Here is a 13,971-nt window from a genome sequence, read left to right as displayed (position 1 = left end):
AATAAAGGCATTGTGTACATTTATGACCAAAAATAAAATTGTCTTTGGAAGTGGTGGTGGTAGAGTGGGGGGCCATATCCTACTGCATTTGATTCACCAGTGTGACTACTGCAGAAACCAAGTGAATCCTGGAGAAGGACTGTAGGCTACTGCAGACACAACTCCTATTGTGGCTAACTGCTAGATGTGTTATCCTTGCTAGTGGAGACTGGAAAGTCCTCAGGCACACGGTGTACAGACATTGGTTTGGCATTCTTTTTCTGTCTTAAGGTCAGAAAAGAGAATCAGAAACTGTTAGTATTCACATGAAACAAACAATATATATTTGCAGTTTTGCCCCAGACTCTGTGAACTCCGGCTTTCTGTCATAATGTACTCAGATGAGATCCCGACTGTCTGGATATCTGACACAGCATTGTGATCATAAGGCAGAAGGAGAGAGAAGTGGCTCATGTTCTAGAGGTCTTGGTAAGGAAGACACGTGTAAACATGGGCGTAAAAAAGTTGTGATGATTGAGGAACCTTCCACTCTTGTCCAGTTTTTAGGGGTCCAGTGAAGTCAAGGACATGTAAGATCTTCTCTTCCAAAACATGTATATTTTGTCCCTTCTACCAAAAGGTACCTAGGCCCCTTTGACTTATGGTGCTGACATGTTGCTCATCCAGAAGTGTGCTCCAGCCTGTGTACTGGATACAAAGAAAGACCACCTGCTTTCAGTGGGGCCTGAAGCAGGAAAGGGATCTGCAGGCAGTTAGGCTAAAGTACAAACAGCCTTATACTTGGGTCATATAATTGGCAAACCCTGTGTTGCTGGCGGTGTTAGTGATAGGGACAGATGCAGTAGAACATCTATATATGAAGCCCTAGTGGGAGGACCACAACACAGACCTCCGGGGTTTCAGAGCAAGGACTTCTGCGACAGAGACGTATGCCTTTTGAAAAACTTCCTGGTGTGTTACTAAGGCCCAGTAGAGATAGAATTCTTAACTACAGAACACCAAGGAACAATACATCTAGAACTCTTCATTATGAGCTGGGTTCTATCAGACTGACCCACAGAGTTATAAACTCAGGTAGGCCTGGTAGCAGTCCTCTGGGATCAAGCCTGAGCAAGACCGGAAGCCATAAGGAAACCTCAGGAGCAGGTATCCCAGATCCCCGTGTCACCCACCATAGGCAGCACCAATATCCCTCCCTCAGATCATGCTTAGGACAATATGGGGTCTCATGTAACCAACTGAATGACAAGGAAAAATCTGAACATGTTGGTGTGTCAGTCAGCTCATAGTTGGGGGTCAGGCAGGCTGAAAACGAGCAGTGTTTTCTACTCTTGGAGTGAGAGGTGGGGCTAGAGATACTGGTATGGGAAAAATCATCTCAACAGACAAAGCTCAGAGCTGTGGCCTGTTACCCATTTTGTATGGAGGGAGCAGTGGCTTGAGATGGGAATATATACATAGCCATGGATAAAGGCAAATAGTCTGATAGATTGGTCAGAGGTCTAGAAGGAAGGACTGAAAAATTGCAGACAAGAAGGTTTGGTGTAGAGGAATGTGGATGCCCATATAGGAGTGAGATAGTGTGTGGAGATATTTTAGCCACATATTAATGGACGCCAGAAAGCATCCACCACCTGAACAACTGAGAAGACAAAAAGATCTGGCCAGTTGGCATTAGTCAGTCTTTGAACTTGACATGATGGACATATGATGGAAGGATCACAGTGGCAGAGCCCATACATGGACTCAATCTTAGGATTCATCTACTAACACCTCTCCAAGCCTAACTTGTCAGCAGCAGGGAGAAATATTGCCCCCTTATAACATCATCTTTAAGGAGGTGATTTTCAATCAGTGATGTCCTTATGATGGGAATCAATAGGTGCCTAAGATATATGGTAACATGTTGATCACAATTTTAGGAATTGCAGTACATTCAGAGCCTAATTTTAGTACCTCACTAAGGTACACCCTCAGGGGTGGGTCATTTCCTGGCTTTACCCTCATGCCTACTGAGTGACCATAAACTTACACATTAACGTGAAATTGCCTAACTCAGGAAATGAAAACCAACCAACATATGTGATATCTTTACCAACTGAACTGGGATATTTAATCAGTACAATATGAAAAATAAATTTAGCCTCATATTAGGCATATCATACAACTCATTCCATAAATGTTTGTTGAATAATTATTAGTAAAACTATTGACTTGGGTAATTGCCTTCACAGATGTTAGAGTTTGAACATTTAATATTTTAATGGGAATTATGAAATGTTGTATCCCTTTCCTGTTCTAATATGCTTCATAATGCCAGTGTTTCTTAATAACGTTATGCCCATAAGTGGACATCACCATTGCTAAGATCGGGTGGATGTCCACGCTTGAGGCCGAGTGTCCTCCAATCTGATGTTTGATGCATTTGCTATTATATTCCTTGTCCCCTGTTCTGATTTCTTACAGATAGCAGTAGACAGCAGTGTGTCACAGTCAAGGTTGAAAGGTATAGAAATCAGCCTAAATTAAGGAGGATTTACTAAGAAGATATTCGGCAATCTCATGACAATGATGACGAAGGTTATGAGAAACTGAGCCGGCACCTGGAAATCCATCAGAAACAAGGCTTGTGTGTGTGTGTGTAACACAATCTCTTTAACCTCTTTCCCCCTTTATCCCCATCTCTTATTCAGTGTACATGTTGCTCAAAATGTTTGTTCTAGTCCCAACCAATCTTGACTTTTTACTTCAAATATGAAATACCATATATGTATTACTTCAAATTATCAAGAAGGAGAATATAAAATCACCAAACAGCCAACAAATTGGTATGTTTGTTGTTGTTTGTTTGTTTTCTGAATCATCCTTTGTCAGATAGAGACAGAGAGAGACCTGAAGCACAGCACTCTATAGCATAATCAGAGGTGCCCAGACACCTGTGTGGGGGTGGCAGGTCCTAGGAAAGGGAACGGCATCTAGCTGTGGTCCTTTGTTAGTGCTACAAGTCCTGGTAAAACTACCATCTTTCCACTTCCATCCTGACTTATTTACATTTAAGAGAGCTTTTCTGATTTAAATTATATTAAGGAAAATCACAAGGATTAAGAGTTTCTCATTTTTTTCCCTCCTGATTTTTCTCATTGCACTGTCTACCCAGAATTGTATTAAAAATGGGTTCCAATACTATTTCAGGGATTACCAACACACATCCATATGAAGCCATTTTTCTGTGAGATCAACTTATCTCAGACAAAATGGTGGATCAGCTCCAAGGGAAATGGAAATCGATTTCTTGTGAAAATTTTGAAAAATACATGAAGGAAATGGGTAAGCCATGCTTATTTCTATAGCATATCTAGCATTAATGGGAGTTTTGATAGCACCTAGTTTGCTCTTTATTAAATAGAATTAATCCCAGGCTCCTAATTTTTCACATGGGAAAAATAATACTGTTTTTACCTTAGGATGCAGATTTGTGCAAAACCAAGTTGGAATTGACATAATCCCTCATGTAATGTCCCATGGTTTTATATAAACAAAGTACATATATGCCCATTTACTAAACAGCAAATGATTTTAATAAACAATTTAAAACAAAAAGACACAATTACTTTTAAAAACAATTATTTTATGGCCATCTGCTCTAATTTTTAGCAAATCTTCAAAATAGTTCTTATTTTCCAGCTTCCAATAGCCATTGGTATTCCTTTGTGTGTGGTGATAACACTTGAATTTTTGCACTCATTTTTCACTTTGCCCTCTTTCCTTCTGATGTCTAACATTCACCTTTTCTTCTCTTACAAGGAATCTCGTGATTACCTTTAGGGTCCACTCAGATAATCCAGGATAATCTCCCCATCTCTAGATCCTTAAATTAACTACACGTGAAAAATTCCCTTTGGCATTTAGAGTAACATTCACAGGTTCCAGGATTAGGATGTGAATGACTTCAGTATCCATATCCAATCTATCACATCTTGTGATAATGTTTTACAGCATGAAGTTTATGAACCAAGTTATAGTATTTCCATAATTTATCTTCTCTTAGAAATTTACCTTTAGTCTAATTACTATGTACGGAATTCTATTTCTATTTGAAATATTCCCACACAAGGTGCCATAAAACTGTATGTGCAAAGATATTCACTGCAGAATTATTTGTAATAACAAAATTGGAAGCAAACCAAATGATCACCAATGAGAGATAGAGAAAACAAACTTAGATATGTACATGCTATGGAATATTATGCTGCTATGAAAAATTTACATCGTACAATACATTATATCAGTGGTCTTCCAGAACACAGATAAGGGGAAAAGAAAAGTTGAAGAACAATATATATAATTATATTTTAAAAACCTCATATATAATAGTGGAGGTAATTTATGTACTTACAGTGCCTCAATTATACATTTAAAATGGTTAAAACGCTAAACTTGTGTTACATGTATTTTAAAATAAAAAATACATAATAGAAAAAAACGAACCCTATAAACGAATGTTAAGCAAAGAACTAAAGATCTGGAAGAGTCCATACCAAAGTATTTTGTTTGTATGTGAAATAGTTATATTTTTAAATAGGGAGATGGTTCATATCTTTAATCAGATATTCAAAGGGATCTTTGAATCAACAAGATTAATAACTAACTTCTAAATTAGAGAAACAAAACAATCACTAAACAAAAATTGGAGACTGCTTTTTTTTGTCAAAGTTAATGGATTTTATTATGTAGTGGTGGAGCTACTAACTTTTAGATATTTGTATTCATGCAGCATTAAAATCTGTTTAACTCAACTTTAGAATTGGGGATGTAATTCAGTGGTTGAACACTTACCTAGCATGTACAAGGCCCTGGGTTTGATCCCCAGTACTGAAAAAAAAGCGGGGCAGAAGGAAAATTTGTTTAACTCACAGACCTCCCTTTAGCAAGAATTAAACGAACAATATGAGTGATTGAAACCAACAACAGATTTAACTATATGTTCATTTATGTTTTCCAGGAATAGGAAGAGCCAACCGGAAGCTGGGCCGTCTGGCAAAACCCAGCTGTGACCAATCAGTAACAAATGGGAGATGTGATCACCATAAAACCAAAAGCATCTTTAAGAATAATAAGATCTCCTTTAAACTGGGAGAAGAATTTGAAGAAACCACACCAGGTGGCCAAAAAACTAAGGTGAAGCCTGCAACAGTCTTTCAGATAACTTTCATAAGGATGCTTATTAGAAATAGTCCTAAGTAAGCGGTAATAGCAAATATAGATAAAATCTTTATTAGATAAACCTCTGGTTAGAACCCAAATCTGAGGATGTTGAATGTTAGTATACATTACAATCTCCCAGGAATTTTCCCAGAAAATGGCCTCCTGCTCAGTTCCCATTCCAGGGGTACTGAAGTCTGTGGTGGGCACCTGAAAATTGCATTTTTTAAATAATGATTCTGATGCAGATGCTTAGCAGAACCACATTCTGGGAATCATTTTCCTAGATTAGTATTTAGTTGTGTCAGAAACAGAAATTTTCCTTTTGTCGTTTTGCACACGTAGAACCTCAATGAAAGAAACTTGTATAGCTGTACATGCAAGACAAATTGAGTCCCTAACTCTCTGTGGCTTAACACAATGGAGAAGTATTTCTAACAAGAGTACATAGGAAATGTGGGGCGGTGTGTTGAAAGAGTTTTGCATGTGTGGTGTGTGTAGTATCTACCTCTCCATCTCTCAGGCATCCATGTCAAACAGCATTCAACTACACTCATAACTGCATAATCTCAAACTTGTGGTCTCTTTGGTCAAGACAAAGAGACTCCAGGCTTTTTATTGTCTCAGCCTGAAAGTGACAGTTTTTATTCATATCTCATGCGTTCCAATTGGAACATGTCATTTACTTATGATACATATTGTATTGCTTGGGTATGAGGTGTCTCCCCAAAGGTCCTGTGTTAATGCAGGAATATTCAGAGGTGAACTTATTGGATTATGAGAGCTGAATGGACTAACTGGTTGGTGACTGTGGGCAGGTGGGGCATGGCTAGAGGAAGTGGCTCTCTGGAGTCCTGCCCTGGAAGGGCTCATCTTCCCTGAATCCCCTTCCCCTCACGCTCTCTGCTTCTTGGCCACTGTGAATGAAGTGGTACATCTCCACCTTGCCCTTTTGCCATGGTGTTCTGCCTTGCCTTGGGTTCAGAGCAATAGGGTTGACCTATCATGGACTGAACCTTTGAAATCATGAGTCAAAATAAACTTTCTTCCTCTAAGTTGTTCTTTTCCAGTAATTTGACCACAGTGACATAAAGCTAACTAACACAACATATTTTACCTTGTTTTCTGTTTGTTGTCTGATTCCCCACACAAGAATGTGAGCATTTCAAAGATGTTTCTCATCCGTTTCACAGAATCCAATACTTGGTACATAATAGTTGATCAGTGAATACGTATTGCTTGACTGAATGAACTCGATACGAGATTGTTTATCTCTGTGGAAGGCAATATCCTGATAAAAAAGAAACTGCCATAACATTCAAAAGATAGTTACTAAATAAATACGAGACTTGTAATTTCTGTACAATGTAAAATGTTGAATCAAGATGTCTGTGCTAAATTTAAAAAAGAGAACTACTGTAATTTAAAAATCTTTAAAATATTGTCCTGGAAAGGAAAATTTTCACCTTTACGTAGGCTCTTAACAATGGAAGTGTGAATTAGCTTCGCATATTTTTAAAGTTGAAACTTGATTGGGATTCTTTCTGCATAAAGATAGTACCTTATACAGTAAGAGATAAAGAGTTCAAGTAATTATGTTTTTACTCTTATAAAGCATTTTTCCCCCAGAAGAATCAGTCAACAGAATCATTGCTAAAAAGTGTCCTTAAAATAATGGGTTTGTAAATACCATCCTAAAACTACCCGAAAGTATCGATAGCTAGAGACTTGAACACTTGATCACATGTTAGTGTTCAAATGTGAGAATTGGGTCTGAATTTTGTTTGGCTTGTTTTTCAGAGTACGGTGACCTTAGATAATGATACCTTGGTCCAAGTTCAGGACTGGAATGGCAAGGAAACCACCATTCGGAGGAAGCTGGTGGACGGAAAAATGGTGGTGGTGAGTGAACACTTCCTTCCTGTTCTCTCTCCTGTGGTGATACCTAAGATGGAATCACCCAAGTAACTCGTTCTAAGACAATGAAAATAAAGCCATTTTTCTTTTTCACTCTTACTTTTTCAGAATTGATTGAAAATATTGTTAGAATCATAAATATTATAAAATGTGTATGCTTGAGAGCTAAAAAATCTAAAGACTTAGAAAATTGTGTTGCCCAATTCTTCAATTGATGCATAAACTAAAGCAAGCATGAATTTGTGCAACGAAGATTTCAGTAGGGACTAAGGTTGTTGCCAACCCTCCACCCTATACCAGGATTAATGTCTCGCTGTTTTTCCAAATCAACAACAAACAAAAGCATAAAAGGAACATGTGTGCTAGGGGTGTGCCATTGAAGTGGGTCTTCCTGGCACATGAATGAGGTAACACTGGTAAGAACCAAAACATGCCATTAAAATGTCTTCATGTTTTTAGATATTTATCCAATCATCACAATAATGCTGTGAAGTCAGATTTATCAGTCTTTTGACAGATGAGGAAACTATACAGTTAGAAAAGTGTGTTACTGTTGGGATTAAAACCCAGTAGGCTTAACCCCAGTTAGCACTCTTTTGAGTCCCTTCTGCTCCCCCTTATGATTCTCTGGTCATCTTTCTTACTTCTATAGAGTGGAGGGAAGAATGTTAATGATTGTCCTCCTCCCAAACCCCACCTCCACCAAAATGAATAAAATGATAATTTTAAGCAAAATATAAAATAGTTTAAAGGAAAAATGGAAAATTTGTGTGGAGGTAAACAAAAACAATCTAGACTAATCTTTTTTTGTTTGTTTGATTTTTTTTTTATTGTGAACAAATGGGATATATGTTGTTTCTCTGTACATGGAGTAAAGGCATACCATTTCTGTAATCATAAATTTACATAGGGTAATGTTGTTTGATTCATTCTGTTATTTTTTCCTTCCCCCTCACCCCTCCCACCCCTCTTTTCCCTCTATACAGTCCTTCCTTCCTCCATTCCTGCCTCCCTCCCACCTCCCATTATGTGTCATCATCCACTTATCAGTGAGATCATTCGTCTTTTGGTTTTTTGAGATTGGCTTATCTCACTTAGCATGATATTCTCCAATTTCATCCATTTGCCTGCAAATGCCATAATTTTATCATCCTTTATGGCTGAGTAATAGTCCATTGTGTGTGTGTGTGTGTGTGTGTGTGTGTGTATATGTGTGTATATATATATATATATACCATAGTTCTTTATTCATTCATCAATTGAAGGACATCTAGGTTGGTTCCACAGTCTGGCTATTGTGAATTGAGCAGCTATGAACACTGATGTGGCTGTATCTCTGTAGTATGCTGATTTTAAGTCCTTTGGGTATAGGCCAAGGAGTGGGATAGCTGGGTCAAATGGTGGTTCCATTCCAAGCTTTCTGAGGAATCTCCATACTGCTTTCCAGAGTGGCTGCACTAATTTTCAGCCCCACCAGCAATGTACGAGTGTACCTTTTTCCCCACATCCTCACCAACAACTATTGTTGTTTGTGTTCTTGATAATCGCCATTCTAATTGGGGCGAGATGGAATCTTAGTGTAGTTTTGATTTGCATTTCTTTTATTACTAAAGATGTTGAACATTTTTTCATTTATCTGTTGATTGCTTGTAGATCTTCTTCTGTGAAGTGTCTGTTCATTTCCTTAGCCCATTTGTTGATTGGGTTATTTGTATTCTTGGTGTAGTGTTTTTTGAGTTCTTTATAGATTCTGGAAATTAGTGCTCTATCTGAAGTATGATTGGCAAAGATTTTCTCCCACTCTGTAGGCTCTCTCATCACATTGCTGATAGTTTCTAATCTTAATGGGGATTTTTTTTTTCTCTTTCTACAATGAAGACTACATTAGAAGGGGAGGATCAAGAATGACTGATTTTCCTCAGGAGGCCAAGGCAGGAGGATCGAGAGTCTAAAGCCAGCCTCAGCAAAAAGCGAGGTGCTAAGCAATTCAGTGAGACCCTGTCTCTAAATAAAATACAAAATAGGGTTGGGGATGTGGCTCAGTGGTCAAGTGCCCCTGAGTTCAATCCCTGGTAACCGCCCTCCCCACAAAAGAAGAATGACTGATTGTATTGATTCTTTTAATGATATTAACCAATAAACAGGCAAATAAATAGTTCAATAAATAGTCAAAAAACTGAGAGTTCATTAAGAGAACGGTTGACTCAGAATCCAAAGATGTGGATTTCTATCTCTGCCATTCAGTATGTACGCGACTTTGGACAAGTCATTTATCCTTCTCAAAATTCAGATTCCTTGCCTTCAAGATATAGACAGTACCTTCACAGGTTTTCTGGGAGCATTAAAATATCACATGTACATATATCAGTGTTCTGAAACCATAAAATGAGGTATTGATGTAAGTTGGTATTACTGTCTGAAAAACAAAGCATGTAAAATAGAAAAAATGCCTCAATGTAAGCATTTAGAATACTTGAATTAAGACTTCAGATTCCAAATGTATGCCTTACTTTCTTCATATGTGTATCAATATGTATTATATATACACTATATACATATATACCATATATATGACAAATCATATCTATGTATATCATATTATATATATATATATATCTTTTCAAGATTTTTAAGAAATGTCATGTATGGACAGCACTTAGTTTATGTTTTTCTAGGTGTTAATTTCCTTAATAATACTGAAATAATTCTTCCTTCTTTTGTCTTCTAGGAAAGTGCCGTGAACAATGTCATCTGCACTCGGACATATGAGAGAGTATAAACATACTCAGTGTCACGCTCTTGGCACTCCCAAACTGTGATCCAAACTGCTGAAGTTGTTTGAATCAAACTCCAAAGTTAAATGTTAATATGAGTGAGCCTTTATTTACACAAATATCAATGATTTTGGTTTCCCTGTTAAGAATGTCTACATTATGTAGTACCTTGGTATTGTCAGCTATGAGAAAGCAGGATGCTATACCCTGTTCAATACAGGGCTAGGATCATATATTCAGAGAAGCACTGATGTTTTCCTAGTTAGGCATATTATGTCCATCGTTCAAATTCAACACAATCTTCATGACTTTGAAAAAATCATTACTTTTTAACGAACTACTTAGGGCTTAATGTTCCTCACAGGTTACCTGACAGTTATATCTGAAAGACACAAGTTTAGAGTAAGGCAGTAACTGACACTCTGATGCCTAACTACTATGACAGAGAATACCCAAAACCACTTCCATCATCACTGAAAGCCACCAGGACAAAAGGGTATTGAAGTAGGATAGACAAGACTGGACACCCAAGGAATTTTCAGGAAGTAGGTTTATTTATAGTCAGACCAGAAAGGGCTATGACCTAAAATTCTCTGGATGAAGATTTTGGAAATTTTTTGAACTTTATATCCAGTGGGAGGAGGGACTTGGAGGTTTTACATGACAAGTGCTTTTTGTTCCATTTTTTTTTTTTTTTTTTGGTCTCATATTATACATTTTACCACAAAAGGAAGAGTAACATAAAGTCCATGGTTAAACTTAGCTTTTGTAAGACAGAGCAGAGCAACAGGAAATAGGGCGTCTAACCACTTTGAGCCCTTCTGCAGAGATCTTGACTGATGTTTTGTTAACGGGAACAATCATGGTGAGGGTCTTCTCTGGAGAAGCTTAGTTAAGTTGCATTGATGGAGGAAGGGCGCCACTACAGTATATTGTTTTATTCACACCAAACTTCACAATGTTAGACCTGAGAGGGATTGTAGAAACCTTGTAGATCAATCAGGGAAATGGGTTCGAATCAGTTAACTGTTTCAATATCACCCAGAGGGTTTCCGAAAGAACAGGAACCAGAATTCCTGTTTTCCCAATGTTAGCTTCAGAACCGTAACGAAGAGAAAAATAGATCAGAGTCATTAGGTAGAACCAAGTTCTCAGTGTACTATCAGGAATCAAAGGTAACACTGCATCAAAGAAATGAATAAACAAACGTCCCTTTATCTGAAAATGTGTGGCAGGATGCAACAGCTCAGTCCAGGTGTGGACATAGTGTTTGACCATTTGAACCTGTGGCTTATCACTGTTTATTTGTGTGAAATAGTTACAGGGCATCTTCGTATTCTGATAGAAGTGAGAGAAGCTTATTTTTTAGCATGATGAATTGATGAAGATGACATTGGAAAGCATAGAAAGATTTGTCTCCCTGAGCTGCTTGTACAGGACAGAGATTCCAAGCAGAGGTTAAAGGCTCATGTTCTGTGCCCTGGATGTGGCTGTGGGCATGAGCAATTCTGCTGCAGAGCCCAGATAACAGATTGCTGCACAGAAAGGAAAGAGATCCTTTCTCTCCCTACAGAATGGAGCTCAGAGTTGTTCTGATACCTTCAAGGACAGTGACTATGGGGGGACTTTAGGAAAAGTTGCTTTCAGCCTTAGTATTATGGTGTTCTCCTGCTATGGTAATGGAGATATTATTGTGGGCAGCAGGATGCAGCATGGGAAACCTTATAGAAAAGGATTAGTTCTAGGAGAACACAGGAGAGAGATTCCTGATAATTCACAGGACACCTGGTGGGTGAGGCTGAGAACATGTAGACTTTGCAAGGGCTGGAGTTTTGCACGAGCAAGTGCAAGCACGAGCCAGATATTTGATAATGATGATTTTATTGTCAATAATCTGATAAAGTCCAGAGACATGTGGGTATTAAAACACACACACATACAACAGTAACCAAAGATGTTTCAGCAGATATAAAGTGCATACTCACCATCTTCCCACTTCCTTACGCAATGGAGAATCATTAAAGTCATTCACTATGGCTGATTGTGGCTCTGGGATGGTCAGGCAACTGATCTAATCAAATTGAACAAGACACACCACTGCTCCAAATGACATCGGAATTCAGCATTTGCAGCACATCCACTACATACTAGGCTCTGTATGAGAACTGCTGATAAAAGGAGAACTAACTTATGTTTGGTGCCCTTGGACTCAGGAAAGAAGTGCTATGCTATATGTTAGTCAGCCTTCTGTCACTAAACAGATATTGGCAGATATTGGAAATAACTTAGAAAGAGAAAAGGCTTATTTTGGCTCACAGTTTTGGAGGTTCCAGTCCATGATCAGTTGGTACCATGGTTTTGGTTCTGTGGCAAAGAAATACATCATCATAAGAGCACAGCAGAGCAAAACTGCTTGCTTTATGGCTGAAGTAAGAGAACGAAGAGAGGGGGCCAGGGTCCCTCAATCCCTTTCAAGGGCACAGCCCCAATTACCTAAAGAACTCCCACTAGGCCCCACCCTAAATGTTCCACCACTTCCCAATCCATAGTGCCACCTCAACAATCAAGCTTTTAACACACAGGCGTTTAGGGGGACATCCAGATCAAAACAATAGCAGAAAGGTATCACGAGGGCATGCTAATCTTGAGGGATTTATAAGCAACAGAGATGTTTCCACTTGGAGAGAAAGATCTAACACCACTTTATTAGTGAATAAACCCTAACCAGGAGGGAAGGCAACTAGCAGCAGGTGGACAGATGCAGCAACTGTGAGGACTTCAGTTTGGCCAGAGAAGCATAGATGTACTCTTGCCCATTCTTTTTGGAAACTTTTAGAGTTTATCCTCCTGTGCTGCAGGTTTGATGCAGTTTACATCATTCAGTTAAAAGTAAGAATTTATTTAGGATATTAAGGAACCTAAGATATAAAAGATACACACACACACACACACACACACACACACACACACACAAGGAGATTTAATATGGAAATTGGTTTATGTGATTATGGAGGCAAAGTCTTATGATTTGCCATCTTCAAACTGAAGACCCAGGAAAGCTAGGGGTGTAATTCAGTCCATGTCCAAGGACCCAAGAACTGGGAGCCCCAATATTCAAGGGCAGAAGAAGATGGATGTCCCAGGTCAAGGAGAGAGAATTCACCCTTCCTCCACCTTTTTGTTTTATCCAGGCCCTCAGAAGATTGGATGATGCTTGCCTACAGTGGTCTAATTAATTACTAATTCAAATGCTAATCTCTTCTAGAAATATCTTCTCAGACACACCCAGAAATAATGTCTTACCAGCTATCTGGTCACCCTTAGCCCAGTCAAGTTGACATAAAAAAATTAACCATCACAAAATCCTTCTCCACATACTTGAACATTTAGAGCGTAACAAATCAGTTATATGTGTCTACCTAATAAGATGCAATTATACAAGATGCAAACTGTAGTAGAAACTCTACTATATTTATTGATTAATTCGATATGGGAGTTTGGTCTTAGAAAGATGCATGTCATTAACATTGTAACTTGCAAATTTATTGAAAAACTAAACAGCAAGACAGAACCGATTAAAACCATCCCTCCAAATGTGGTTAATTTATTTATTTAGAAAGCACTAGAAGCTAGGTGTAGTGACACATGCTCATAATCCTAGTGACTTGGCAGGCTGAGGCAGGAGGATCACAAGTTCTAGGCCAGGCCAGCCTGGGCAACTTAGCAAGACCCTGTCTCAAATTACAAAGTAAAAAGGGCTGGGAATGTGGCTTGGTAGTTAAGCACCTCTGGATTCAATTCTTGATACCAGAAAGATACAAAGAGAAAGGAAGGAACTAGAGACTTCCCTTTCTGATCAAGATGGAGTAGCATGGCTCCTATTTACCCTTCTGACCAAAACAACAAAAAATGAACGAATTATATGGAACAAGGGCTTCTAGATGCAAAATATTAGGCAAAAAAGAGCAGTGATCCCTGAGAGAAGGATGACACATTAGGTCAACTCAGTGCTTGCGCCCGCCTCTTCACATAAATTTGGGAGTAACATACACCAGCTCAGCAGCATGACTGCAGTCTC

At 38.5% G+C, this 13,971-nt stretch overlaps 1 protein-coding gene across 1 annotated transcript; it reads left to right on the top strand.

Annotated features, from left to right (window-relative positions):
• Positions 1-224: 224 nt before the first annotated feature.
• LOC306641003 (fatty acid-binding protein 12-like) lies at positions 225-12,832 on the top strand. The gene is made up of 4 exons (XM_079105773.1): positions 225-3,327; positions 5,003-5,178; positions 7,003-7,104; positions 9,848-12,832. Exons 1-4 carry the CDS (start codon positions 3,255-3,257, stop codon positions 9,896-9,898), a joined length of 402 nt encoding a protein of 133 aa, XP_078961899.1. The 5' UTR covers positions 225-3,254; the 3' UTR covers positions 9,899-12,832.
• Positions 12,833-13,971: the final 1,139 nt, after the last annotated feature.

Source organism: Sciurus vulgaris (assembly GCF_902686455.1).
Source record: "Sciurus vulgaris genome assembly, chromosome: 1".
NCBI lineage: Eukaryota > Metazoa > Chordata > Mammalia > Rodentia > Sciuridae > Sciurus > Sciurus vulgaris.
This window is presented reverse-complemented; position numbering and strand designations above follow the sequence as displayed.

Excerpts from the sequence above, each read along its gene's own strand:
- LOC306641003 (XM_079105773.1), top strand. The coding sequence starts at position 3,255 with ATGGTGGATCAGCTCCAAGGGAAATGGAAATCGATTTCTTGTGAAAAT. Across the intron at positions 3,328-5,002 it reads AAAATACATGAAGGAAATGG|GAATAGGAAGAGCCAACCGG; the intron begins GTAAGCCATGCT and ends TATGTTTTCCAG. Across the intron at positions 5,179-7,002 it reads CAGGTGGCCAAAAAACTAAG|AGTACGGTGACCTTAGATAA; the intron begins GTGAAGCCTGCA and ends CTTGTTTTTCAG.